This window comes from Onychomys torridus, chromosome 6, assembly GCF_903995425.1.
Source record: "Onychomys torridus chromosome 6, mOncTor1.1, whole genome shotgun sequence".
NCBI lineage: Eukaryota > Metazoa > Chordata > Mammalia > Rodentia > Cricetidae > Onychomys > Onychomys torridus.
The window spans coordinates 38,503,022-38,529,921 of record NC_050448.1 but is presented as its reverse complement, the minus strand read 5'-3'; the positions used below and the strand labels follow the sequence as shown (position 1 = coordinate 38,529,921).

General features: G+C 40.8%; 1 protein-coding gene across 3 annotated transcripts in view; it reads left to right on the top strand.

The window, feature by feature from the left end:
• Positions 1–2,983: 2,983 nt before the first annotated feature.
• Positions 2,984–26,900, top strand: part of Igsf10 (immunoglobulin superfamily member 10) — a 28,011-nt gene continuing 4,094 nt past the window's right edge. Inside the window, exons 1-7 of one of the 3 annotated variants that reach the window (XM_036191122.1) lie at positions 2,984–3,094; positions 3,648–3,708; positions 6,208–6,402; positions 7,925–8,054; positions 10,995–11,385; positions 15,360–19,622; positions 21,338–22,238. In XM_036191122.1, the coding sequence (XP_036047015.1) occupies positions 6,209–6,402; positions 7,925–8,054; positions 10,995–11,385; positions 15,360–19,622; positions 21,338–22,238 (5,879 nt within the window). In that variant the 5' untranslated portion in view covers positions 2,984–3,094; positions 3,648–3,708; position 6,208. Of the gene's footprint in view, positions 3,095–3,229; positions 3,507–3,647; positions 3,709–6,207; positions 6,403–7,924; positions 8,055–10,994; positions 11,386–15,359; positions 19,623–21,337; positions 22,239–26,900 lie in introns of those variants that run through there. The other 2 variants (XM_036191123.1, XM_036191124.1) reach the window with 2 other exon arrangements.

Here is a 26,900-nt window from a genome sequence, read left to right as displayed (position 1 = left end):
ACTTTCTAATAGTTAATATAGGTTATATAAGAGTTGGGAAGTATTCCTAATGTGAATATTAGGAATATTTGAAATATCTAGGAATAAAATGATCCTGAGTAATGATCCTGGGAAAATAAGGACACATTGCAGTCATCTCTCTGTGGTTTGCTGGAGTTGAGGTTTGGAATGGCCAGAGCTTGGTTAGAAATAAACTAGAGAACACAAAGCTATGACGTTAATCTAGAAGGAGTTCTGGAAAAATGACAAACCGTGACTGCCAAGAACATACTAAATGTCATATTTCCAAGGCAAGTGTCCACACTTGAACATCAAACATGAACTCTTTCTTTCTTCCTTCTTTTTTTAAAAATATTCTTCTCTCATCTATTACAACATCCCAACCTCAGTTTCCCCTCCCTCCTCTCTCTCTCTCTCTCTCTCTCTCTCTCTCTCTCTCTCACACACACACACACACACACACACACACACACACACACACCTTCCTTCACCCTCAGATCCACTCCTCCTATCCCTTCAGGAAATGGCAGGCCTCCCAAGGATATAAACCAAATATGGCATATCAAGTTTTTTATAAGACTAGGCACCTCCCCTCATATTAAACTTGGATGAAGCAACCCAGTAGGAGGAAAGGGTCCCAAAAGGAGGCAAAAGAGTCAGAGATGGCCCTCGCTCCCACTGTTAGGTATCCCACAAGAACACCAAGTTATGCAAGCATAGCATATATGCAGAGGACCTAGGCCATACCTATACAGGCTCCCTGATTGTTGCTTCAGTCTCTGTGAATTCCTTTGAGTTCTGATCAGTTGGTTCTGTGGGTTTTCTTGTGGCATCCTTTACCCTTCTGGATCTTATAATACTTCCTCTCCCTTTTCCACATGACTCCTGAGCTCTGCCTAATGTTTGGCTGTGGGTCTCTGCATCTGCTCCCATCATTGTTGGATGAAGCCTCTCTAACGATGATTGTGGTAGGCTCTGGTCTAAGAGTATAGCAAAGTGTCATTAGGAATTATTTCATTGATATTTTTGTCAGTCATGTTTGGTTCTATCCTACCTCTCTGGGCTATCCAGCCCCTGGAGTCTGGCCCTCCAAGCACTGTCAATGGTGGGCTCATTCTCATGGCATGGCACTCAAGCTGGACCAGTTGACTTTAAGAATATGCTTGGCTCTGCAGAGCTAAGGTCCTTGTTTATGCCATCTAGGTCTCTAGGGTTAATTCTAACTCTGACTCCCTGATTCTGTAATCCTACCTTATAACTGACTTACTCATTATTCGCTAGAAATCACTAGGTAATTCGCTGCTGGATATGGAACATGACTAATTTTCACCTAAGCAAGGCAACCACAGCTTTGGCAAGTACATTCCTATTGTGGAGCCCAATTGCTTGGGCTTAAATCAAAGGAGGCATTCCTACTTTCAAGATGCATTACCTGCAGTGAGTCATTTTCCTTCATACCTATCAAGTGAGAACAGTAGAAACATGTTCCTTGTATGCTTCTGGATGCTATCATAAGGTGAAAATGAGCTGGCATTTTTAAACTTTTAAACAAGTATCGTCTGAAGCTACAAATTATTTCTGTAATCCATCAATTAACAAATTCTAGATTGTGTTAACCCAACTGTATTAACACAAAGCTCTCTGGAGCCCCTCCCCAGTGTCTGATGTGGAGGGCCTGGTATGTGGAGCTTGAGAACTTATTTAGGTCATGCTGACACCACTTGTCCTAGGACCACATCTTCACCAAAACATTCATCCCAAATTCTCATCGAAAGTTCACACGTGCTGTAACTATAGGGATGAAGCAGTCATTTTAGTCAAATTAGTCCAGTGTTTGTGAGTCAAAACAGTGGAAGCCTGCTAGGGAGCTATTAACTGTCACCAAATTGGCAGGGGCAGTTCTAGAGGAAACATTGACCCTGGATGGTGTAGGTAGGGATGAGAAAGGAGAGGGAATCTCAGAAGATGCAGCAGAATTTCAGTCTAGTTCTCTGATAATCTCCTTCAGAAGATGGTTCCTCAAGCTGGAAGCACTGACTCAGGCCTGTGATCCTTGTTCCTAAGGAGGCTGACAGAGGAGGATCAACTGAGCCCAAGAATTCCTAAGGAAAGTCAGCAACGTAGCAAGACCTATCATCTCAAAAAGTGGGGCAGCGCTCTCTCTCTCTCTCTCTCTCTCTCTCTCTCTCTCTCTCTCTCTCTCCCCCCTCCCTCCCTCCCTCTGTCTGTGTGTGTGTGTGTGTGTGTGTGTGTGTGTGTGTGCAAGAGAATAAATAAAGTGATAACATGTTTAATTGTTTGATCTTCATGTATCTCATATTCTCCTGTTGTATACCTCAAACATATATAACTAACAAAGAAGAAAAGGGCAGGTGCCTCCCCCAGGGCCAAAGGGTACATGAAAACTTAAGACACCTCAGTTCACTGCTAACTCAAATTGCAAGCAGAAGTAAGGGGAGCCACAGACCCAGGACAACCCACATTAATTAAAGCATGTCTGCGTGTTGGTGTTATCATCATCATCATCATCATTAGCATATATTCTTTGTACAGACTGACGGGCTTCATTACATCTTCATTCAAGTATATCATATGCCTGTGTGTGTGTTTGCCACCACCACTGCTGCCCACCCCCCCCCCCCCCCCCAGCCACACATCTTTAGCTTCTCTTGGGCATCCGCTCCTCCACCCACCCAAGCTTAATTTCTTTCCCCTCCCAACAGTAACTCTGCTACTTTCACTTCGAGGTCACCACCCCCCTCCCCAGCCCGGCTAAGAGGTGGAAGAGGTTACAAAAGAAAAACCCTGTAGTCTCTGAACCAGCCGAGCTTCAGAGCGGGCTCCCGGGCAGGAAAGCCTAGGGACTTAAAACCTAGGAGCAAAAGCTAGGCGAGCCTGGGTTGGCAGACTTGGCTGGTGGTCCCGGATCGATGGCCCGCCCAGTCCCAGAAGCAAAGGCTCTCGGCTAAGGCTACGTCACCCGCTCCGCCCTTCCCCGCCTCCCCCCACCCCACAAGCGAAGATCCCCCCCACCCCCCGTCAGAGGCTGAGCAGACCCCAAAGAAGGCGCAAGTCCATTGGCCCAGAGGCAGAGGTGAGCTGCAGACAATCCTGCTGCGGAAGTGAAGGAACTCAGGGAGGCTGGCCGATATGGGGGCTGGGGTCCAGCGAGAGACGGGTGGGTGGGCAGAAGGGTCCAGGGAAAGGAAGGTACTGGAGGGGAGTGGGGACAAAAGCAGCTTCCAAGGTAAACTCACTTCAGTGACTGAGGCCAGACAAAACACACCGGAAAGATTACTGTAGCTTGAGACCCTTTCATAGACACTGATGACAGAACAAGCAATTTGAGGAGAAACTCCTGGGACGTCCGAAAGAAGGAGTGACTAATTAATAGTTGTGTTTAAGTGACTTTAAAGAGAACTAACATACACTATTAGGAAGGAGGAAGAGCATTACAAAATCTCCAACAGCAGCCGCAGCAAAAGCGTGGATAAAGGAAGGCTTTGGTAAGTTTGGAAATGGATGAGAGCATTAAGATTACAGAAACGCCTCCAGGTCTCTGAGGGATCAATCCCTCAGTCATAAGCCAGAAAAAACTAACTCTTTTGCTCCCTTTGGAAGCAAAGAACTTTCCTTCACTTTCCTAGGAAGACTTTCTGTCTCTGCTTATGTTGCAAGAGGACTCAAAGCCAAGATATTCGAGCCCAGGTATTGCCAACTCTTTTGTTATATACAGTTTGACGCTTAAGTGTACGGGAATCCGTGTGCTATTTTATGGCTCCATTCTCTTGTAATTAACTCTCAGGGTGCATATAGTTGCTTCTGTTTCCCAGCCGAACAGAGAATTACCTCCACCTTGTTCCTTCTTCGTTCATCTAATGATAGTAAGTTTACCTGCTATTTTTAATCATGTAAAGAGTACTCAGAACATTCTGTGATTTGGCAGTGACAGGGTAAGCATGTAAGCAATCTTTAGTAAGTCTTAATTTGGGTTAAACTCATTCATAACAATCCTACGATGGGACCACTGGGCTTGTTCCACTTGGGGGTTAAAGATCTCATCTCCTAACAAACTGAACATAATTCTTCCGTGGTCCTGTTCCGGATTCCTGTGTCAGTGAGGAGAGGCATGTTTCCAAGCAGAGAAAAATCAGACAGTATTATGCCTGCAGGGTCAGTGTGGTTGCTATAGCTCTGGGCTGAGGTCAGTTTACTGTCCTCCTGGTCAGTAGTTGGCATTGAAATGTTCAATGTGTCCTTTTTGGCAAGGACTTGACATGTTAGAGATTTATCTCTTTTCCAGTGGGTTATTACATCTGTAAAAGTGTTTTTAGAAGGCTAAATCAAATGAATAGAACATGTTATACATTAAATGTTACAAACTGTTTGATTATATATAGAAGTACATACATAAATGCATATGTGGGATATATATAATATACATATGCCTGTAAAATGTTGGTTATATCTGAGTGGTGAAATGAGAGAAATGATTTGTTATCTATTTACTGTTGCTGAGTTTTCTAAATTGCACATGTACTATTTTCATAAACAATGTTTTGATAGTTTAAAAGGCTCTTATGCAAACAAGAGACTAAATCTATGAATTCTAATTGTTCCAATATCATCATTATGGCCTCTAATAATAGGGATCCTGCTTTCCAGGAAATGAGAAACTATAAAGACATTTTCACAATAAAAAGCCATTTAATGATAAAAGTCCAGTGGGAGGCTAGCACACACTGGTTCTATAAAGAGTGAATTTTCCATAGTGTCTGCACCAGTTCACACCCCAGGGGGTAAGGGTTCCTCTTCCCCCAGATCTCACCAGCATTTTTTGTCATTTATTTTCTTGCTAATATGCAATCTGAGTAGGGAGAGAGAGATCTCAAAGCAATTTTAATTTTAATTTCCCTGATGGCTAGTTATCATGGTGACTTCAATCTTCCAGGTCTGTCTTGGCTGTTTGTATTTCTTTCTTCAGAGCTGTTTACTCACTTGACTGGCTCCTTCAGTTACTGGATGATAGGTGGTGGGTGTGTGTGTGTGTTAATTTTTGTAGTTCTTATGGAAGTTCTTTAAAAAAAAAAGAAAATCTGAATATAGAAAATAGAACTGCCAGTCCATTCCTGGGAATGTAACACAGAGGAATTTGCAGAGCAATGTTTATTACTGCATTATTCACAACAGTCAGGAAGTGGAATCAACTTACATGTCCATCAAAATAAGAATGTATAAAGAAAATGTGGTACATATGTACAGTAGAATTCCATGTAGCTTTAAGAAGTGAAATCATGACATTTGCAGGAAATGGATGGAACTGGGAATCATTAAGCTTATAAAAATAAGACAGACTCAAAAAGAAAATAACCATGTGGCTTCTCTTATGAGCAGAACCTAGATTTACAACCCTATGTGTATATATGTGTGTTTATAAATTTATTTAATTATATACAATTCTGATTTGTATATGTGTGTACAGAGATGCACTTGATAAGAGAGCAGGGACAAACCAGCTTGGGGGGGGGGAGTCTGAGAGAAAGCAACAGGAAAGAGGGAAGCTAATAAGAACAAGGCATAATGACACAGGCACCATGAAGAAACACGTTCATGTGTTTGCTAACCGAAAACAGACCGTGACGGGTGCACAAGACCTGCACGAGTTCAAAGCAGGGCGAAATGCCAATACAGAGAAAGGGAAGTATATATAAAGTTCCACCCCTAACCAAGAAGCCATTTGCAATTGATGACTGCCGGGAATGGGAAATGAATGGGAAATGGGTGTTCTCTAATGGTGTGACATTGAGTAGACCAACTGTACTGCAGAGTCACTCTCCGTGCCCAATAGTAGTTTGCCAACACAAAACTGACTCTGTGACTATTTTCTGGGTTTTCATTTTTTTCTTACTGTTTTGATTTGATTTTCATTTATTTGTTTTGAGAGTGAAAAAGAAGGTGTGTGGATAGGAAGGTGGGGGGGGGGATCTGGGAAAAGTTGGAGGAGAAGAAAAAAATATGATTATGATCAAAATATATGAAAAAAATTAAAGAAAAATAGATTTAAGGTTCATTTGGCATAAAAGATGTGAATCAACCACATATGAGCCTTAAAGAAAACATCTCCAATTATTTCCAGAGTCACTATGTGTGATGTTCCTAGAACTTTGCTTGAACTGTGTGTATGACTCTGGTGTGATGTCTTTTCAGGATGAAGATGGGAGACAGAGAAGTCAGCTGCTTGTTGACCTCCCTCACTATAGTCTGCCTGGTGGTCACCCCTGGGAGCAGGGCCTGTCCTCGCCGCTGTGCCTGTTACGTGCCCACAGAGATGCACTGTACATTTCGTTACCTGACCTCCATTCCAGATGGCATCCCAGACAATGTGGAACGCATAAATTTAGGGTGTGTGGGCCTTGCCTGATCCCCTTCTCAGAGAGGAACCACTGATCATCATAGTGACTTGTCCCCCAAACACCTGTGATTACTCTTAATATTTTTTCTTCTAAAATGAGCTCATAAGAACCTTACATGTGTGAAGACAATAAATACTTTTTTCCTGATAGTCTTCCACTAGAACCTTAAGACCCTTTTAGTTATTTGGGATCCTCATCATTATGGGGCAGCTTCATTCTGAATAAATTTTTACTGGAAAAATTACAGTTTCTGTTAACAATCATTGTTATAACATAAGGCATGACCAAGCAAGAGGAACTATCATCCTATGTAAAAAAATAAATAAATAAATAATTTTAAAAAATTAAAAAAAACATCACCATTTCCTTTTGCATGGTCTTTTGAGATTTATAATTGCCCATACAGCACACAATGCTAGCCATAGTGAGCTTATTTTAAACACTTGACTTACTAAATCTGACAAATTATGGTGATTTTTTTAAAGGTTATGAAAATTTGTTTGTTTGTATAAATGTACAATCACCAACAGGAAAGACTGACATTGTGTTCTCCCTATGAGCTGCCCTTGGGCTGAGTGCTGTATGTATTCATTCGCTGCTTGTTCTGGCTAGTTTTACATCAACTTGACACAAGCTAGAATCACTGGAGATGAAGGTGCCTCAATTGGGAAAATGCCACAATAATATCAGGTTATAGGCAAGCCTGTAGGGCATATTCTTAATTAGTGATTGATGGGGGATGGCTTAGCCCATGGTGGGTGATACCATCCCAGGACTGGTGGTCCTGGGCTCTATAAGAAAGTAGGCTGATCAAGGCATGAGGAACAAATCAGTAAACAGCACTCCTCCATGGCTTCTGCATCAGCTCCTGCCTCCAGGTTTCTGCCCTGTTTGAGTTTCTGTCCTGACTTCTTCCAACGATAAACAGTGATGTGGAAGTGTAAGCCAAACCAACTCTGTCCTCCCTCCCTGGTTTTGCTTTGGGTCATGGTGTTTCATCACAGCAGTACCAAACTAACCCTGACTAAAACACTGGTGTTCATAACACCTTTGCACTCGATTCTGTTATCCATCCTTTATAGCTGAGGAAACTGGAAGACAAAATGTCTCCAGATTTTACCCAGTGTCACACAAGCCTTTTTAGGCCCGAACTCAGAGTCACACTCATGTGGACTTCAGTGCCAGGCCTCTTAACTATTGATAACCTCAACCTGCAAGTGTGAGGGGACAGTGCAAAGAGAATGGCCTGAGTCTTAGCATCCACAAAAGAAAACGATAGGCTCAAGCAGATGCTAGTATATGCATAACTTGAGAATGGGAAGGGCTGTAGAGGGATGGTTAAGAGGTTGCAAGGACAGGGTGGGAAGTGGAACTTCTGCAGTCAAGCGCAATATTTCAAGAACTCTCTTGGGAACACAGTGGCGGGTGTGGGGGGGTCTGTTTGTTTCTGCTTTGACACTTGAACTTTAACTGACAGACTCAGCTGATGCCTAAAATGAATTTTTCTTCAGGTACAACAGCCTCGCTAGATTGGCAGAAGATGATTTTTATGGGCTGGCCAAACTGGAGTTACTCCTACTGCATAGTAACGGCATTCACACAGTCCCTGACAAGACCTTCTCCAGTTTGCAGTCCTTGCAGGTGAGAAGGGTCGAGGGTGATGGGGAGTTAGAAATGAGGTAGAACTGTGAGCTATACCCCCAAAGCTGCCTATCCCATGGAACAGAAAATGGACATTCTGTAAACTACCAGCAGACATCAAGGAAGGATTTCAATTGTGATGCAATTAGATGTGGAAATTAGAATATTAAGAAAACGCTGGAGGACTAAGGAGATATCTCAGTGGGTAAAATGCTGACACAAGTCTGAGGACCTAAGTTTGTTTCCCCAGCAGCCACATAAAAACATGTCATGGTGGCAAACACCACCTGCAGTCCCACTCCTGGGAGCAGTGGTAACAGTCACTGGCCAATAGAGAGTCACTGGCCAGCCACTCTATCCAATTGGTGAGCTCCATATTCAGTGGGAGAACTTGACTCAAAAACGAATGTGGAAAGCACAAGGAAGACACCTGGCTTCTGGTCTCTCCACATGCATGCATGAGGGATCATACACAGAAGGACAGAAGGAAGGAAGGACAGAAGGAAGGAGAGAGGGAGGGGAGGGAAGGGGAGGGGAGGGGAAGGGAGGGGAAGGGAGGGGAGGGGAGGGAAAGGAAATAGACTTGGAGGCCAAGGTTTCTCATACTCCCCAGCTAACCACAAAAGAAATCAATTTTCAGGGACTACTAAACCTTTAAAATTTATCCCTAAAATGCCATTTCTAGTTGTTTGTCTGGAAGTAGAACAGGAGAGTCTTTAACATGGTAGCATTTTATAAATCATTATAAATTTTCAGTTTGCTTTATTTACTTGTTTATCCTCTACCAACTTCAAACTGAAGTTGCAAATACTTACACAAATGAATAAAACATTGAAAGAATTATCATACACCTAAGTGAGAAGTTAAAGGATTAAACAAATCTATCAATAAGAATAAGGAGAATGAAAGAGAATGTACATGGAGCACTAACTCTGCTTATAACCTTGACACTTTTGAGAAGCTAATTTATGCTGCATGAAGACTGTTCAGCTCTTTAAATAAACAAACATACTGTTCTGGGAAAGCATCATAGAGTTTATATGTTATATATCATTCATCATAACTTGCATATAACAAATAATAATAATCAAAGCAATAATATCAACTGTTCACAGAGCCATTAAATGTCAAGCCGGAGCTATGTTTGTTGTTTTGAGGTAGGGAGCATTGAGTGCAGTGTATGTATGTGATGATGTTGATTTGGCTAGATCAAGCTACATTTGGGACATGTAACTTTAGGAGGAACTGATCCTACATCCTTTGTGGAATTCTCTGCCTGTGTTTATTCTCTTAGCCAGGTTTTCCTTTGACTGAGAAACACTGGGTTTGAGGTTGTACTCCCAGGTGACATTTAGGCCAAAGTTTACCAGTTTGACTCTTATTTATTATAGAAGTTGGCATTCCAGAAAAGCCTCTTTTATAGAGATGACAATTTGAGTCAAGTAGGAAAATGAGTAGGGAGTCACAGTTTTTATAAGTATTTCATGTTCTTTTCTTTAAAAAAAATAGTATGTTCAGCTAATTAGAAAGGGATTTGATAAATACTAAAGCATCATGAAACATTCAGAATTATTTGGCTTCCAATTCAGAATCAATTAAATTCATATCATTGAAAAAGACAGCATGCCAGATGTCCACCAGCTGGTGAGTGGATAAACAGACCATGTAACATGCATACAGTGTAGAAACAAAAAGGAATGAAGAGTTGGTATGTGCTACAACATCTCGGGAACATCTGGCTAGGTGAAGGAAGCCAGGCACAAAATGCCACATGATGTATGATTCTAGTTATATGAAATGTTTAAAATACATGAATCTTTAGAAACAGAGAGGAAATTAATTATTGCTTAGAGCGAACAAAAGACAAAAATAACTGTGGATGTCAATTGGTCTTAATTTGGGGAAATGACAATTTCCTAAAATGGGATAGTAGAGGTGGACCTAGTTATGCCAGTGGGTATACTAAAAACCAGTGTGCTGTGCTCTGAGAAGGGCCTAAGGGAGGGATGTGAGGGAGTAAAGTGAAGTAATGGGGACAGAGAGTCACATGCCATGCCTCCACTCATAGATAGAGTCTAGATATGCTAATATATTGACCTAAAAGCGGAAGAGAAATCATTTGGGGGAGGATAGGAACCATCGGAGTGGACATTAACAATGGGAGGTCATGGGAGGCAGATACTAGCAACACACAGTGACATATATTATGGAGATGTCATAATGACACTATAATTAAGCACAAAGCACCTTTAACTACATCTCAGTTAAGATGCTGTAAATGGGGGAAATTGAAATCTTATACACCTTAAATTTATTTCTATAAAGTGCTTCTTCTACTTCTCCAGCTTCGTTTCCTTCTCCTCCTCCTTCAGGATGTTTTTCACTGCACACAAAAGTAGGCAGAAGAGTGTAATGAACTCAGGGAAGCAATGGAGGGTGAGGAAGGGAACCAGCCAGGGAGGCCAGTGGGAGGGAAATGAATTCCACAGTGCACCACATGACTTTGTAGTACAGTCTTAAAAAAAGAAAATAATTCAAATACTCTGGTGCACTGATCACCCAGCTTCCGGAGTTATCTGGATGTGACAGATCGTATCTCACTTGCACCCTGAGCATCACATTCTGCTGAGCTGTTTTGAATCCAATCCAAGTTATGATGCTTGATCTTATACACAATAAAAGATAAAAGAGACCATGACATCAGTAGCTTATATGTTATAACTTTAGTGATAATTCCTTAATACTAACAACGGCTTGTATGTGTCCTAATTTCTCTGTTATGGTCACATTCAATTGGCAACTAATTTGTTTGAATTAGGTTTTAATTAAGGTAGGCACATGCCATAGGATTAATCTCAACATATTTCTATATTCATAAAATTTTCCTTTTTAATGACAGTTCCTTTGACAAAACAAACATGTTCATATCTTTATTTGCAGGTCTTAAAAATGAGCTATAACAAAGTCCAAATAATTCAGAAGGATACTTTTTATGGGCTCAGGAGCTTGACCCGGTTGCACATGGATCACAACAGCATTGAGTTTATCAACCCTGAGGCATTTTATGGACTCACCTTGCTCCGCCTGGTACATTTAGAAGGAAATCGGCTCACAAAGCTCCATCCAGACACATTTGTCTCATTAAGCTATCTCCAGATATTTAAAACCTCTTTCATTAAGTACCTGTACTTGTCTAATAACTTCCTGACCTCCCTCCCAAAAGAAATGGTCTCCTATATGCCAAACCTAGAAAGCCTCTATTTGCACGGAAACCCATGGACCTGTGACTGCCATTTAAAGTGGTTGTCTGACTGGATACGGGGAAAGCCAGGTATCTATACTGTTTGTTTCTTAGTATTAATTAAGTAGATAACCAGCTGGAGGTGCTTTATCTGTAAGAGAAAGTCCTAGATCATGTAGACATAGAAAATGAAGTCCCCAAAATAAACCAGTGACAATGGACTCTGTACCCCTACAGCTATGTTTGCATCACAGCGGGAAAATAGGAAGCTCTGTCTGTGAAGCTGACAATCTTTCCTACTTAGCACTCTGTGGCTTAAAGTACCAAGGCCATGCTTCTTGGCCCAACTGCAAGGTCTTCTAGTGTGGTGCAAGCTGGTCCTCAGTCTCTCTAAAAGCTGCCCTCCCCTCCCCTTCCCAGGCAGGCACTTTCCTTCCAGCTCCTGACACACCACACTGTTTCAGCACTGAACCCTGCTGCACTGAACCCTGCTGCACTGAACCCTGCTGCACTGAACCCTGCTGCACTGAACCCTGCTGCACTGAACCCTGCTGCACTGAACCCTGCTGCACTGAACCCTGCTGCACTGAACCCTGCTGCACTTTGCTTCTGCCTGTAACAATCCCATCCTTCTCAGCTTTCTCTGTTCCCAGATAGAAGCTCTGCCTCAGCATTACCTCTCCAGGAGAGTCACACTGCTTATCTATCCCAGCCGCATCAGAATCAGGACCTCAGCACTCCTGTAGTTTGTTCAGTGTTTACTTTCCTGAATGAACATTATACTATACTTATAGAATTCATTTATAGAATGAAAAGTCTGCTGCCTTTGCTATGTCTAATGTATCTATCCTTAGCCTCTACAATACACCTGGGACGCAGTATTTACTTAATACTTTTTGTTAAACTGTTATTATACAGGTAAAAAGAAATGAGTTCACCATCTATCTCTTAGTTACCTATGGTCTTACTATGTCTCAAACATTTATATATGAAAATATGTAAAAATGTATGTGTAATGTGCAAATGCACAATGCACATATGTCATACAGTTACACACACACACACACACACACACACACACACACACACACATAAAACAAACCTTTAGGACTAAAATCTTTCAGTCATGTCTAAATGACAGGTTCCCTTGTGCTTTTGTTCTTACTGACAGTTTCACAAGACTCATAAATTAATCAATCACCTTCACACTTAGAAAATTTTCTTCCACCCCAAGCAGTCTGTTAGCCTCTCCTAAGCAGGGTGGCAGTTTCTCTGACACTTCCTGCAATCCAGAGTTAATATATTCATCTCTACTTGCATCTTCCATTCTTTAGTTCCACAAAACTCTTGGATTGCTCTTCAATAAACAGAGACTTTCCCCATTTTCCTGACATGCATTTGTTCATGGACATAAAACTTGAGTCTTGCTGATCTGGTCTTATGCATATCAATGGATGTCATCTCTTTACAATGCCAAATCATATAGTGCAGTCTTCATAAAAACATATCAAGTAGCAAACTTAACAAATATTTGCAACAGAATTAAAAACAACATCAAAAGCTATAACACTATTTCTAGGGAGACAGATAGTAATAGCTGTAAGTGGCCAATTTCTACCATCAGACATATTTATCTCAATTTATAAGTGAAAATGTACAAACATCAGGGTCTTAGAATTAGTCCTGCCAGTTGCCTATCTTCCTGACATTTCCCTTCACCCTTCTATCCTCACCCACTCCTCTTTTCCCCCCTCTTTTATGAACTGCATCTTTCTTGGACATCCCTCAACCAGGGGTTGGACACACAGATCAGCAAACAGAGCATACTGTCCAGTGGGAAGACAACCAACCAAACGATGCATTCTAATTGTGAATACTGAAGGTTAAGCCAGGGAAAGCAGAGGGCACAATGAGAGGTCAAGTAGGGAGCCCACTGGAAATAAGTGCCCATCATACTGAGTCCTCAAAGAATGTGTAATTAGTGATGGCAGTGGGCATGTCAGGCAAACAGCTCATGTTAGAGCTTAGCATTGAATGACAGAGCTGAGGGGTGGGAAACACTTGTGTGGGACTGGAAACTGGTGAGAATGGAGGAAGTGACAGAGTCAGACCTGAATCTGAGCAAACCCAAAGCATGATAGCTCTGGTCCAGGCACAAACCGCAACAAACATCCCAAGATATGAACACAATGATGTGGTGTGGTTTAACTAAGCCAGAAGTTAGCTATGCCTTCTGCTACATGAGGTCAGATCCAGGGCACTGACAAGCAGGTAAGGGATGCATATTGTCAGTAGGTGGTAGGTGGCATTGGAAGGAGTTCCTTATGATGGTTCAAAGCTTTTTATTCCTTCTACCTACCTCCTCTGCACAATGTTATTCTATAAAATTAAGTGAATAATGATTGATCAAATTTTACCTGGTATAGTAGTGTTCCTTTATCCATGAAGGATACATTCCAGGACTTGCAGTGGATGCAGAAAACTATAGGAACTATCAAACAATACTGTGTTTATCTTTGCACACTGTAGCCCTAACTCTGGAAATTTAAAGTACAGTAGCAAAATTAGCATAGGTTTCTTTTTCATTCTTCCTAATTTCACAGCTATGTTTTCACCATAAATCAAAGAACTTCAGCATGTGGTTTGCAATGTGTTGTTTTGTTTTTTATCTTTCCTAAGTGAGAGGTTTCTTCTGAAAGGAGCCATGTCCATAGCTTCTCTCTGGTATAACTGATTGTCAGCATCACCACTCTTGTGTTTGAGGGTATGCTTAATAAAATAGGGATTGCTTGGATACAAACACTATGATACCATGATAATTTATGCGATGCCAGAGATCATTGCTTAGTAGCTATTGAGCATGGAGCATATGCTGTATGCATACACTGTGGATTGTGTCCCATGCTGGGGGTGAGGCCCACTGAGACAACAGGAGATTTCATCAGAGTACTTAGAACTGCAAGAAATGTCAAACTTATGTTTCTTTTGGAATTTTTCAACCCATATATTCAGACCATGGTTGTCTTCAGATGAGAGGGCTGGTACATACCTAAAGGGTTTAGAGTCTTTGGCCAGAGTGACTTTGCCCTTTACAAGGAAACTGTACATGTGTGAAGCTATTCTCAGGAAATACATCTAAGACATCGAATGTTTCAGATACCTGCTGTGTTCAACAATGGTATAGGAACTATTATGTGGGACAGCATGGAAGTCTCAGACTGGTTTGTTTCAGAGAAAATTCTATACCTCTTATTTAGTATTGAATGACCAGCTTTTTAAACTAGGCTCATCAGAGCAATATTTAAAATATTTAAAATACCCAATATAGCATCTCATTACCCAAACAGGACTCCTTTGTGACTAGTAGTGTATGAGTTGCAAACTCTGACATTACCAGACACAAGTCTCTCCTCTCCCCCATTAAACGTGGCTCTGTAGTGCTCAGTCCATTTTATCCAACAGGACGATCACTAAACCTGGACTGGCCATCCCAACTACCTTCCGTGTTCTATCAATATTCACATCTTATTGGCTGGCTTTACTCACATCTTCGTCTCTTCTGTCTGCATCTCTCCATCTCTATTTCTATTAGGCTAGAACACAAACTGTTCTTGTAGATAATAGAAAAATGCTTGGATTTTTAATGCTATTCTAGGATTTAGAGATTTTTTCAACCAGGTTACCTTTTAATGTCTAGCCAAGTTCTGTGACTGTCCTAAAACCTTGACCTGAGGAACTGAAGTGTTATAAATTAAAGTGCTGAACATGAGCTTATGATTTTTGTTTCTCTAGATAAGGAAAGGGTTCATTCAATGAATACTTACCAAACACAAAATATATAGCCAGGTCTTAATTTCCATGCCTAATAAATACATCTATGAATAAGGCAAATAAAACCCCTGTACCTGTGCATTTTGCATTGTAGCATGATGTGTAGACAATATGTTTTCTAGAAATAATTTCAGAAGCTTCTTTGAACTCTAGTGAAAATATTTCTTCAAAGTATTCATGTGTTAATTTATAAAGAGGCCATATTTAAAAATATAATTGTTATTTTTTCCTAGATATAATAAAATGCAAGAAGGACAGAAGCCCCTCCAGTGCTCAGCAGTGTCCCCTTTGCATGAACCCCAGGATCTCTAAAGGCAGACCCTTTGCTATGGTACCAGCTGGAGCTTTCCTGTGTACAAAGCCAACCATTGATCCATCACGGAAGCCAAAGAGCCTGGCTATTCAGGAAGACCATGGATCTGCCTTCCTGTCACCCCAAGATTTCATAAAACCTTTTGGTTCCCTGTCTTTGAACATGACAGACCTGTCTGGAAACAAGGCCAATGTGGTCTGTAGTATCCAAAAGCCGTCCAGGACATTGCCAATTGCATTCACTGAGGAAAATGACTACATCATGCTAAATATGTCATTTTCAACAAATCTGGTGTGCCATGTAGATCATAATCACATTCAGCCAGTGTGGCAACTACTAGCTTTGTACAGTGATTCTCCTCTGAGACTGGAAAGGAAGCCACAGCTTACTGAAACTCCACAGCTGTCCTCCATATATAAACAGGTGGCTCTTCTCCCTGAAGACATTTTTACCAACATAGAGGCTGATTTCAGAGCCGATCCTTTTTGGTTCCAACAAGAAAAAGTTTTCTTGCAGCTGAATAGAAATGCCACCACACTTAGCACATTACAGATCCAGTTTTCCAGTGATGCTCAAATCACGTTACCAAGGGCAGAGATGAGACCAGTGAGACTCAAATGGACCATGATTCCGATAATGAACAATACCAAACTGGAACACACTGTTTTGGCTGGTGGCACTATTGCTCTGGACTGTCCAGGCCAAGGTGACCCTTCACCTCACTTGGAATGGCTTCTAGCTGATGGGAGTAAAGTGAGAGCCCCTTATGTTAGTGAGGATGGGCGAATCCTAATAGACAAAAAAGGAAAATTGGAACTCCAGATGGCTGACAGCTTTGACACGGGCCTTTACCACTGCATAAGCACCAACTATGAAGATGCTGACATTCTCACCTATAGGATAACTGTGGTAGAGCCCCATGTCGAAAACATACATGAAAACGGAGTTCAACAAACAGTCCTTTCTGGTGAGACACTCGATCTTCCATGCCATTCCACTGGTATTCCAGATGCTTCTATTAGCTGGGTTCTTCCAGGAAACACTGTGTTTTCTCGGTCATCAAGAGACAGACAAATTCTTAACAATGGCACCTTAAGAATATTACAGGTTACCCCAAGAGACCAAGGTCATTATCGCTGTGTAGCGGCCAACCCATCAGGGGTGGATTTTTCCATTTTTCAAGTTTCAGTCCAAATGAAAGGCCAAAGGTCAGTTGAGCATGATAGGGAAGCAGAGGGATCTGGACTTGGAGAACCCAATCCAAGTGTTCCCCCTAAGCCGCCACCATCTTTGAAACTCTCTGCATCAGCTTTGACAGGGGCAGAGGCTAGAAAACAAGTCTCCAGGGTACGTAAGAAGGGCAAACATAGAGGAGAACTCACACACCGACGGCGTGGGGATTCCACACTCCGGCGTTTCAGAGAGCACAGGAGGCAGTTCCCTCTCTCTGCTCGGAGAATTGACCCACAACACTGGGCAGTACTTTTAGAGAAAGCAAAAAAGAATCCTGTGCCAAAGCAGCAAGAAAATACCACAGTAAAGCCAGTGCCGCTGGGTGCTCCACTTGTGGTGCTCCCTGCTGAGGAAGAACACGCTTCCGGCATGATTTCTCTAGATGAAGAATTCACAGTTCAGAAAACTAAAGCTTCTGGTGTCACAGAACGGTCATCAACTGCTGACTCTAGACCAGTATCTTATGGCTTTGTGACAAGTGTAACTTCTGGCATACAAGTCTTCTCTAATATGAATCCACAAATACTACCGTCTAATCACCGTCCTGATTTCAAACTATCCAATGTTATTGACACCACAAAGAGTAATAACCCAACTGCAGCAAGCAAAATAGAAAATGCAACCAGCCAAAATCCAAGCATTATCTTTCCATCAGTACCTGGAGTAACTGAAATTCAGGATACTGCTCAGATAGGGAGAAGAGTATCTGCCCAAAGTACACACCCAGGACCAGGGGGAACCGTGGCTGCTGATGGTTGTGCCAACATGCTAAGTATCTGCACCAGCAAAGCTGATACAGTCTTACCTTCAGCAAATCCAACAAAGGATTATGGGCATCAGATACTTATAACAGGAGAGAGCCAAGCCAGGAGTAATGACACCTCTTCTCATGCTGCTAAAGATCCTAGCTTCCCCAAGCACCTTTCAGATTCACACACTGCTGCCCCTTCTCCATTTCACATGCCTAGAAACAGTACAGCTAACTTCCCCTTGTCCAGGCACTTTGGGAGACAGAACAGAGGGCGAATTATAAGCCCAAATAGAACCCCAGTTCTCAGACGGCATAGATATAGGGTTGTGAGGCCAGCACTCAAGGGACCTGCTAACAAAAGTACTGGTGAATTTTCAGCAACAGAGCCTAATAGGATGTGCCCAAGCTGTTCTTCTATAGAGAGGCTCACCCTGGCTACTACAGCATGGTCCATTCCAGGCTCATCCCTCAGCACCCTCCCCAGAGCTAACATCACCTGGGACATAGCAGAAAAGTCTACCACTGTGGTTCAGAACCCACCATTATTATTTAAGAACAAACAAAATGTAGATATTGAGACATTAACAACTACTATAAAATATTTAAGAGATCAAAGTACCCAAGTGACTCCCAATGAAGCAAGCGTGACTTCTCCAACACCTGTATCCCTGGAAAAAACTCCAGTAGACAACAGTGGTTACCCAAGTGTGTCTAGTACCATCCAAGCTGAAAGAGATTCAGTGGTGACATCACCACTTTCCAGTCCACTCAGCAAACCCTCAATGCCAACAAAAGCAACAAACACAAAATCCTCAAGAAGGAAAATTCCCTGGCACCAAATCTTTATAGATAACCACAGCAAAAAGGGGATGTTAAAGAATCTGTATCAGTTTGGTTTACAAAAGAGCACAGCCGCACTGTCTCCCCAAATATCTCCTCTTTTACCCACAGATCATGGTCCTCCCTTACCTTTGACAACATCCTCTGCAACTCTGATGCAAACTCTGTCCGCAGCAATGGCTGCCACTTACCACAACGCCACTGAAGGTGCCCGAAGTCTCTCAGCTGGCAAGGAGCAGCCCGTCATCAACTCCTCCCCAGTGCTTCCTAGTGCGACGAGCAAGGGAGGGAGTACAGTGACCTTCCTGTCAGTGGAAACAGCCACCCTGGCAACTTCTACTGCCCCTGAATCTGTCATGATCTCTGAAACCCAAATAGCAAGTTCCAAAGAAGCAAAAGACCAAATAAAGCAGCCCCAGAAGAGCAGGCATGACCCAAACACCACCCCAGAGCAGAGTTGGGGCTTCAGCTTGTACCCGGCTCCAACAACAGCTGACACTTCCTCGGCTTTCACTCACTCGTCACGACAAGACACTAACAGAAGTATAAGCACAGTTGTTCTCCACTCAGAAACCAGTCTCCTGGGCCTAACTGAACTGTCACAGAAGTGTACTCAGACTTCGGGAAAGACAACAGCTCCAGAAACGACTTTGTTCAACCTATCACGGGAGGTGACCACCGTGAAAAGAGGCTCAGACATACCACCATCCCTCAACAGTGGGGCTCCTCTGATGCCCATTCCTTCCCCTCCCTCCTTTACTAGGGGTGTGGTTACAGACAGTGAGGTCACATCCACATCGATTTTCAAGACAATGACCAATAGAATGGTCACCACTAATGAATCCTCAAAGCACAATAGAGATCTGCAGCAGTCCTCAGCAGAGCCTGGCCCAGATTCCGAGATCATAACTGGAGCCACTTACTTTACCTCCTCTAATCTGTTCCTTTCAACACCTGTGCCAATATTAAGAATAGATAAACCACAGAATTCTAAATGGAAGCCCTCTCCCTGGCCAGAAAGCCACTTTCAGCGCAAGTCATACTCAGAAACTATTGTAAAAGGCAAAAGACCAGCAGGGAGCATGTGGTCCCCTCTCAGCTTTCCAGAGGCCAGCACCCAAGCCTTACGTTGGAATGGACAGAAGCATGCAGAGAGTGTCTTTGATAAGAAACCTGTTCAAAACCCAACTTCCAAACTCCTTCCCTCTGACTCTTTACCTAGAACTATATTGGAAAAACCAAGAATAGTTGGAGGAAAGGCTGCAAGTTTTACTATCCCAACCAACTCCGATGCCTTTCTTCCCTGTGAGGCTGTTGGAAACCCCCTGCCCACTATCCACTGGACCAGAGTCTCATCAGGTATTTGGAACCATTAACAATACCTTAATTATAAAACAAGGACATGATTGTATCTTTCAGAGTTGTCTTCAAAGTACCAACACTAGTTTTAAATTTCTCAAAATATAAAACCTATTGATATCCTCATTTGACATTTGCATATTCCTCATTAGAAGAAATTTTTTTATTTTACTTTTTGTGTGTGCAAAAGTGTATGTGCAAGTGTGTGCATGCACACACGTGTGTGTGTGCATTTGCACACATTAGGGCAGGTGCCTTAGGAAAGAGGTACCAGATTCCCTGGAACTGGAGCCATCTCTCCAACCCCTATTAGGTTTTAAATTTTAGGTTTATTTTATGCGTATGAGTGTTAGGCCTTCATGTGTGTATATGCACATATGTACCTGATATGCACACAGGTCAGAAGAGGGGCTCATACATACTGGAACTGGAACTGGAACTGCAGGTGATTGTGAACCAGCATGTGGGCATTGGGAACTGAGCACAGGTCCTCTGCAAGAGCAACAAGTGCTTTTACCCACTGAGCCATCTCCCCAGATCCTACTAGGATTTTTTTTTTTTTTTAAATGTATTAAGAAGAGTTTGGTGGGACGAGATGGCTCCATGTGTAAAGGGAACATACTGCCAATCCTGATGGCCTGAGTTCAATTCCTGGGACAGATATGGTCGAAAGAGAGAACCAATTCCCAGAGGTTGTTTTCTGATCTCTACACACTGGCAATGGCATGTATGTGCCCATATATACACACACAAACCAGCGTGTGCCTATACATACATACACAAATCAATAAAATGTAATGATAAAGTTTAAACAAATAGTTTTTAAGGCTAGATAGTATGGCACATGCCTATACTCCAAGCAATGAGGATGAGTTCAATGCCAACCTGAGATAAAAAATTAGATCCCAGGCCAGGCGTTGGTGGTGCACGCCTTTAATCCCAGCACTCGGGAGGCAGAGGCAGGCAGATCTCTGTGAGTTCCAGGCCAGCCTGGGTTACCAAGTGAGTTCCAGGAAAGGCGCAAAGCTACACAGAGAAACCCTGTCTCGAAAAAAACAAAAACAAACAAAATTAGATCCCATCTCAAAACAAGTTTTTAAAAAATAGTTTGGGCCAGTTGGTTATCTGATATTAAATGGTCTGCACTAAAATCTTATACATACAGATAACATAGAGCTGAGAAGATTGTGTTTTTTTATTTATATATACTTACTATAGTTTATATACTATATATATACAAATATATACAAAATACATACATATATATATATATTTGTATATATACATACATACAATAATTTAAGAGAAAGAGGCCATAAATTTGAAAAAGAGAAAGAGAGGGGTACAGGGGAGGAGCTGGAGGGAGGGGATAAAATGATCTAATCATACTGTAATATCAAAAATAAAAACATTAAAATAAGTAATTTGTTAAAGCCAACAAAAATACTTTGAAAGTAGATCATATGTACGTGTGTGTGTGTGTGTGTGTGTGTGTGTGTAATTTTACATAGAAGAATGTCATGTTGAACTATCTGGATTTTACATTTAAATTTATGTGAATAAAAAACTGAGAAAGTTTTAGCAATCTGAAGTTGTTTTGTTGAATTTTAGTTTAAATATATTTATTGTCAGCTTAACAAAAACATAGTTTCATGTTTTCTATCCAGTCTTTGATGGTGATGAACTATATGTATCATTTTTTTTCATCTTATTAGGACTTGAACTATCCCAAGGGACACAGAAAAGCAGGTTTCATGTGCTTCCTAATGGCACCTTGTCCATCCAGAGGGTCAGTATTCAGGACCGTGGACAGTACCTGTGTTCTGCATCTAATCCTCTAGGCAAAGACCACCTTCAAGTCATGTTGTCTGTGGTTTCCTACCCTGCCAGGATCCTGGAGAGACATGCCAAGGAGATCACAGTTCATTCTGGAAGTACTGTGGAATTGAAGTGCAGAGTGGAAGGTTTGCCGATGCCTACAGTTTCCTGGATACTTGCAAACCAAACAGTGGTCTCAGAAACATCCAAGGGAAACAGAAAGGTCTGGGTAACATCTGATGGGACCTTGGTCATCCGCAACCTGAGTCTCTATGACCGTGGCTTTTACAAGTGTGTGGCCAGCAACCCAGCTGGCCAGGATTCACTGCTCATTAAGATACAAGTCATCACAGCTCCCCCAGTTATTCTAGAGCAAAAGAAGCAAGCCATCATTGGGGTTTCAGGTGAAAGTTTGAAACTGCCGTGCACTGCAAAAGGAACTCCGCAGCCCAGTGTTCACTGGGTCCTCTATGATGGAACTGAACTAGAACCGCTGAAGTTGACTCATCCCAAGTTTTTCTTGTATTCAAATGGAACTCTGTATATAAGAAACATCGCTCCTTCAGACAGGGGCACTTACGAATGCATTGCCACCAGTTCCTCGGGCTCAGAGAGAAGGGTAGTGATCCTTACAGTGGAAGAGGGAGAGACAGTCCCCAGGATAGAAATTGCCTCTCAGAAGTGGACAGAGGTGAATTTGGGCGAGAAACTACTACTGAACTGCTCAGCTACTGGGGATCCAAAACCTAGAATAATCTGGAGGTTACCATCCAAAGCTGTCATCGACCAGTGGCACAGGTGAGCCTTTCTGTTAGAATTATCCCTTTAATTTATTTAGCTTTATAGCTTCTAAAATGGGAAAGTGGTACAGCAAGGCTAGCAGTGGCTTCAAAGGCCACACATAATGCACAGGAAGGTGACTGTCTATAGAAAGGAACTCCATTTGACCTCACTGAATACAAAATCAGTCTTACATGCTTAACTCTGGGGTCCATATTCTTGGACAGTTGAGAACTATGGGAGGATCTTATTAGCCTCCATATTGGAGGCAGGCAATTTTCTTCCTTTTTTTTCTTTTCTTGTGGGCTGCTTTAAAAAATGGTAACTGTGTAAAGTTATTCATAATCTCCACATCAAAATGAGAACTAGTGATAAGGTTGAGGCTCTAGGAACAAGATGTTCTGTATTTTACTCAGGACCTTCTCTTACCAGATGCTTCACACTTTAGTTACATCATAATCCTTTCTTTCTTAAGATTGTAGTGAACTTTATGAAAGGCACATTAAGACCTTCTCAGAGTGAAATATACTAAAAATTCCATGAACTTGATGTTATCTAATACAAATGTTTTCCTACTATCCTCTTTATAAACATTTGCTTTGAAAAGTAAAAATTATAGCTTGTGAATTATAAATTCTTGTGATTTTCATGACTTTGTGTAATGATTTTCCATAATCCAGGAAAAGATGGAGATGAACACTTTTTACTTACATTTATTCATTTATTAAAATATTCATGCAATAAAAATTAAATATAGTATATATGAATTTATGTGGATATTGGAAATTAAGGTTTTTTTTCTAGTGTTACAGTGAGTTGATACAGAATAAAATGAATAGAGTTGTAATTTTTAATCCAAATGTCAATATTAATTTTCAGGTTTTTCAGGTATCAAAATTACCTTAAATGTTAAATTGTAATTCATTAAGACGTAAAGTTATAAGATGCAGAGCTGGAGAGTGTGAACGCTAGAACCCACATGCTGACATATATTTTCTCCCCTGTACATGTCCCCATTCATTACCTTCAATGCTTTACTTACCAGCTTTGCATTCAATTTCACAATACCAGCTCTCTCGTTTCCCCCTCAGAATTGCTGCAGCTGCTCTGAGCTTTTGCAATTCTTTATAAATTATAGGGTTGTTTACTTCTTAGAAGAAAGTGATTTGAATTTTGATGAAATTTTTCATTGAATCCACAGATTAACCTTTTGAGCTGGTAACATGGGACACCTTCCCATTTTTTTGTGTCCTTTACAATTTGTTTCATAATTTTCAATGTAGCAATCTTTTACCTTCTACTTTTTCCTAAGTAGTTTGGAATGCTTTTCTTTTTTTATAATCCCTGAGTTTTATGTTTGTTTGTTGAAGGAATTCATCATAGACATGTAAAAATGCATGTTGATTTTGTATCTTGCAGCATTACTGAATGTTTTTAAGTTATCAAAGCTTTCTAATGGAGTATTTTTATTTTCCTGTGTAAAATAATGGCACCTGAAAACAAGGGTACTTTAACTTCTTCCTTTCTGATTTGGATGCCTCAGTTCCTTCTTAATCCTAATTCCTTTCACCAAGACTTTCTTGCTGTATTAAGGAAGAGCAACAGGAACAGAGGGACTCTTGTTCCACTCTAAAGAACACTTTAGCCTTTTCTAATTCAGTGTGGTGTTGATGGTAGATTTTTCATATAAAGGCTTTAATTTGTAATATATTCCTTCAATATCTAATTTATTCTTATCATAAAAAGACATTAAACCTTACTAAATGATTTTTCTGCATTTTAAAAAATAATCATATGGTTTTTGTATTGATTGGTGTTGTATTGTTTATTGATGTGCAAATGTTAAATCATCCCTGAATCCCTGAGGTTAATCTTAACTGATCATGGTCTATGTACATTTTGAAATGCTCAACTCAGTTTACTTGTATTTTGTTGAGAAATTTTACCTTTATGTTCATTGGAGATACAGGTCTAAAATTTTTTATTGTTGTGCTTTTGGTTTAGAATGAGGATATGCTGCCCCTTTAAAAATACGTTGATAGAGTTCCTGGCATTATACTTTAAGAAGAAATGCAAGTAACACTTGCATGTTCATATATATATATATATATATATATATATATATATATATATATATATATATATATATATATATAAAACACTGAGTGGGGATGCAATTGGCCTCCATGACAAGGTCTGAGTAGCCCAACAAATGGCTGTCTTCACGTTGAGAAGGCTAAGAACCAGTTGCTCCACAGTTCCTGGAGCTGTGTGTCTCTGCTGATGTCAGCAAAAGGTGGCAGTGGCAGCGTAGTAGATGAGCTCACCAGCAAGAAACAAGGGGAAGCAAGGCAAATGGCTTCAGCAATTTTTGCTCTGGACCTCATATCTCTACTGCTGCTGAAAGATGCTGTCCACATTTATGGTGGGTCTCCCCACCTCAATTAATCAAGACAAGACCTCCTCCAATCATGCCCAGAGCCTAACCTAATCTTGACAACCTAGAAAACAGTTTGTAAGTGTGCCTAGAGACTTGTGTCTTGGGTGATTCTGGACCCTGTAAAGTTGACATTAACTACTATTATCAGTTATGTTTCCTTTTGAATTTATGTGGCTGTCTTTTTTTTTTTTTATTAATCTAGGTAAAGATTTAGAGATGCTATTCCCTTTTTTTAAAGCACAAATTTTGTTGCCTTTTGCAATTTTTGTTTTTACTTCTTATTTTTATTTTTTTTCCTTTAATTTGGGTTGGGTTTGTCTTTGTTTTTCTAAGTCCTTGAGGTTCCTATTGTTTGAAACCTTTTTTAATTACATAATTTGGTATAAATGTTTCTCAAGACTGATTTTGCTGTACCACACAGATTTTGATATATTGTTGTAATTTTAATGTTTTTAAAAATTCCTTCTCCTTTTCCAGTTACCCTTAGCTAACTTAGGAGCATGTTATTTCATTTCCATATATCTATATACTTTTTCATTCTCATTAAATTTGTGCCCGAGAAGATAAACAATATTTCAACTTTTAAAAGTTTATTGATACTTGACATATGGGCTGTCCTAGAGAAAATTCCACATGTTGATGAGATGATTGTATTATACTGGTTGAATGAAGTCTCCTAAAAATGTGTTAGATCAGTTTTGTCTACAGTGTATTCAAACTCGGATGTTTCTTAGTTTTTCTGTCTAGATTTTTTTTAATCTATTGAGAAAGTTAGGTATTGATGTCTACTACTACTGCATTGGACTTAATTCTTCACATCTATTATTTGCTTTGTATATCCATTTGGTACCATATCCAGTACAAATATTACAACTGTTCTATCACTGTCTGAGTTTCTCTTTGTTGCTGTGACAAACACCATAACCAAATGCCATCTAGGAGAGGACACCGTTTATTACAGCTGCCAGGTTATAGTCTAACATTGAAAGAAGTCAGGGTTGGAAGTCAAGACAGGAACTTGAAGCAGGGACATGGAGGAATGCTGCTTGCTGGCTCACTCACTGGCTCATGTTCAGCTAGATTTCTTATACAGCCCAAGAGCAGCTGCTTAGGGATGGTGCCAACCAGGGAAAGCTGCAACCTCCTTTATCAATCAACACAATTCTCCCTCAGACATACTCATAGGCCAATGTGGTGTGTAAATTCCATCAGTTGAGAATCTCAGCTAATTTTAGGCTTTGTCAAGCTAACAGAGAAGCAAAGACAACCTTGTCAAGTTGATGCTTGTCTCTTCACTTGTATTTCACTTCCAGGCTCCTTTGAAAAGTTCCCAGCCCTCTCCTAAGCAGATAAGCTTGTTCTTATGTCACTGTTCTTCCAGTGTTGGTTAATGGAAGATGTTACATCCTGTAACATTATCAGATCAGATTTGAAGCATCACTTTAAATCAGTTGTTTTTAAAAGGCTCTCTCTTTGCCAGTAGCATTAACATTAACCAAGAACGTGACTCAGAAGCAGTGATTATTTTGACAAGTATTCTGTGTTTTTAGAAGACCCTAAGGTAATTGTAATGAACACTAAAATTTGAGTCTTGGTCTCAAATTTAATTATGCATAAGCAACCTGAGATATCTGTCAAACACTGCAGTCAAAGCTTCCACGTCTATTGAATCTCTGGAAAGAGAAGCCAAGAAAGATGTACAAATTTGGCCCCAAACAATGCTAACACAGTTTATGGGAGAACCAACAAATAAGGCAGTAGTCCTTAGATTCTGCTACATGTGACAATCGTGTAAAAAGCCTGATGCCTAGGCCAACTCCACATCACTTCAATCAGACATTCTAGTCTTGGAGCATAGGCTCCAAGTATTTCAGACTATACATGCTGAAGTTTTAATAATGCAGCCAAATTTGAGGGGAAAAAAAAGGTTTTAGAACGCATTAGGAGAGATTAATAACAGATGCCAGTGTGGCAACAGACAAAAGACAGGCTTTCCTGAGGCTCAATCAAGTTCATCTGGAGATTTCCTCTGTAGAGTGGGAGGAATACTTGGAGATAAAACAAAAAGTCTATACAAAGTTATCTAGTAATTTCCTTTATTTGTGTACACATTATCATGATTTCACCTTGGCATCTTTCCAGAGAAATTCCTTCCTCACTTGAGAAAAACAAAAAGCACACTGTTCTTATATTATTCTATACATAGTACTCTCCAGGTTTGAAACTGACTTGAGGCTGCT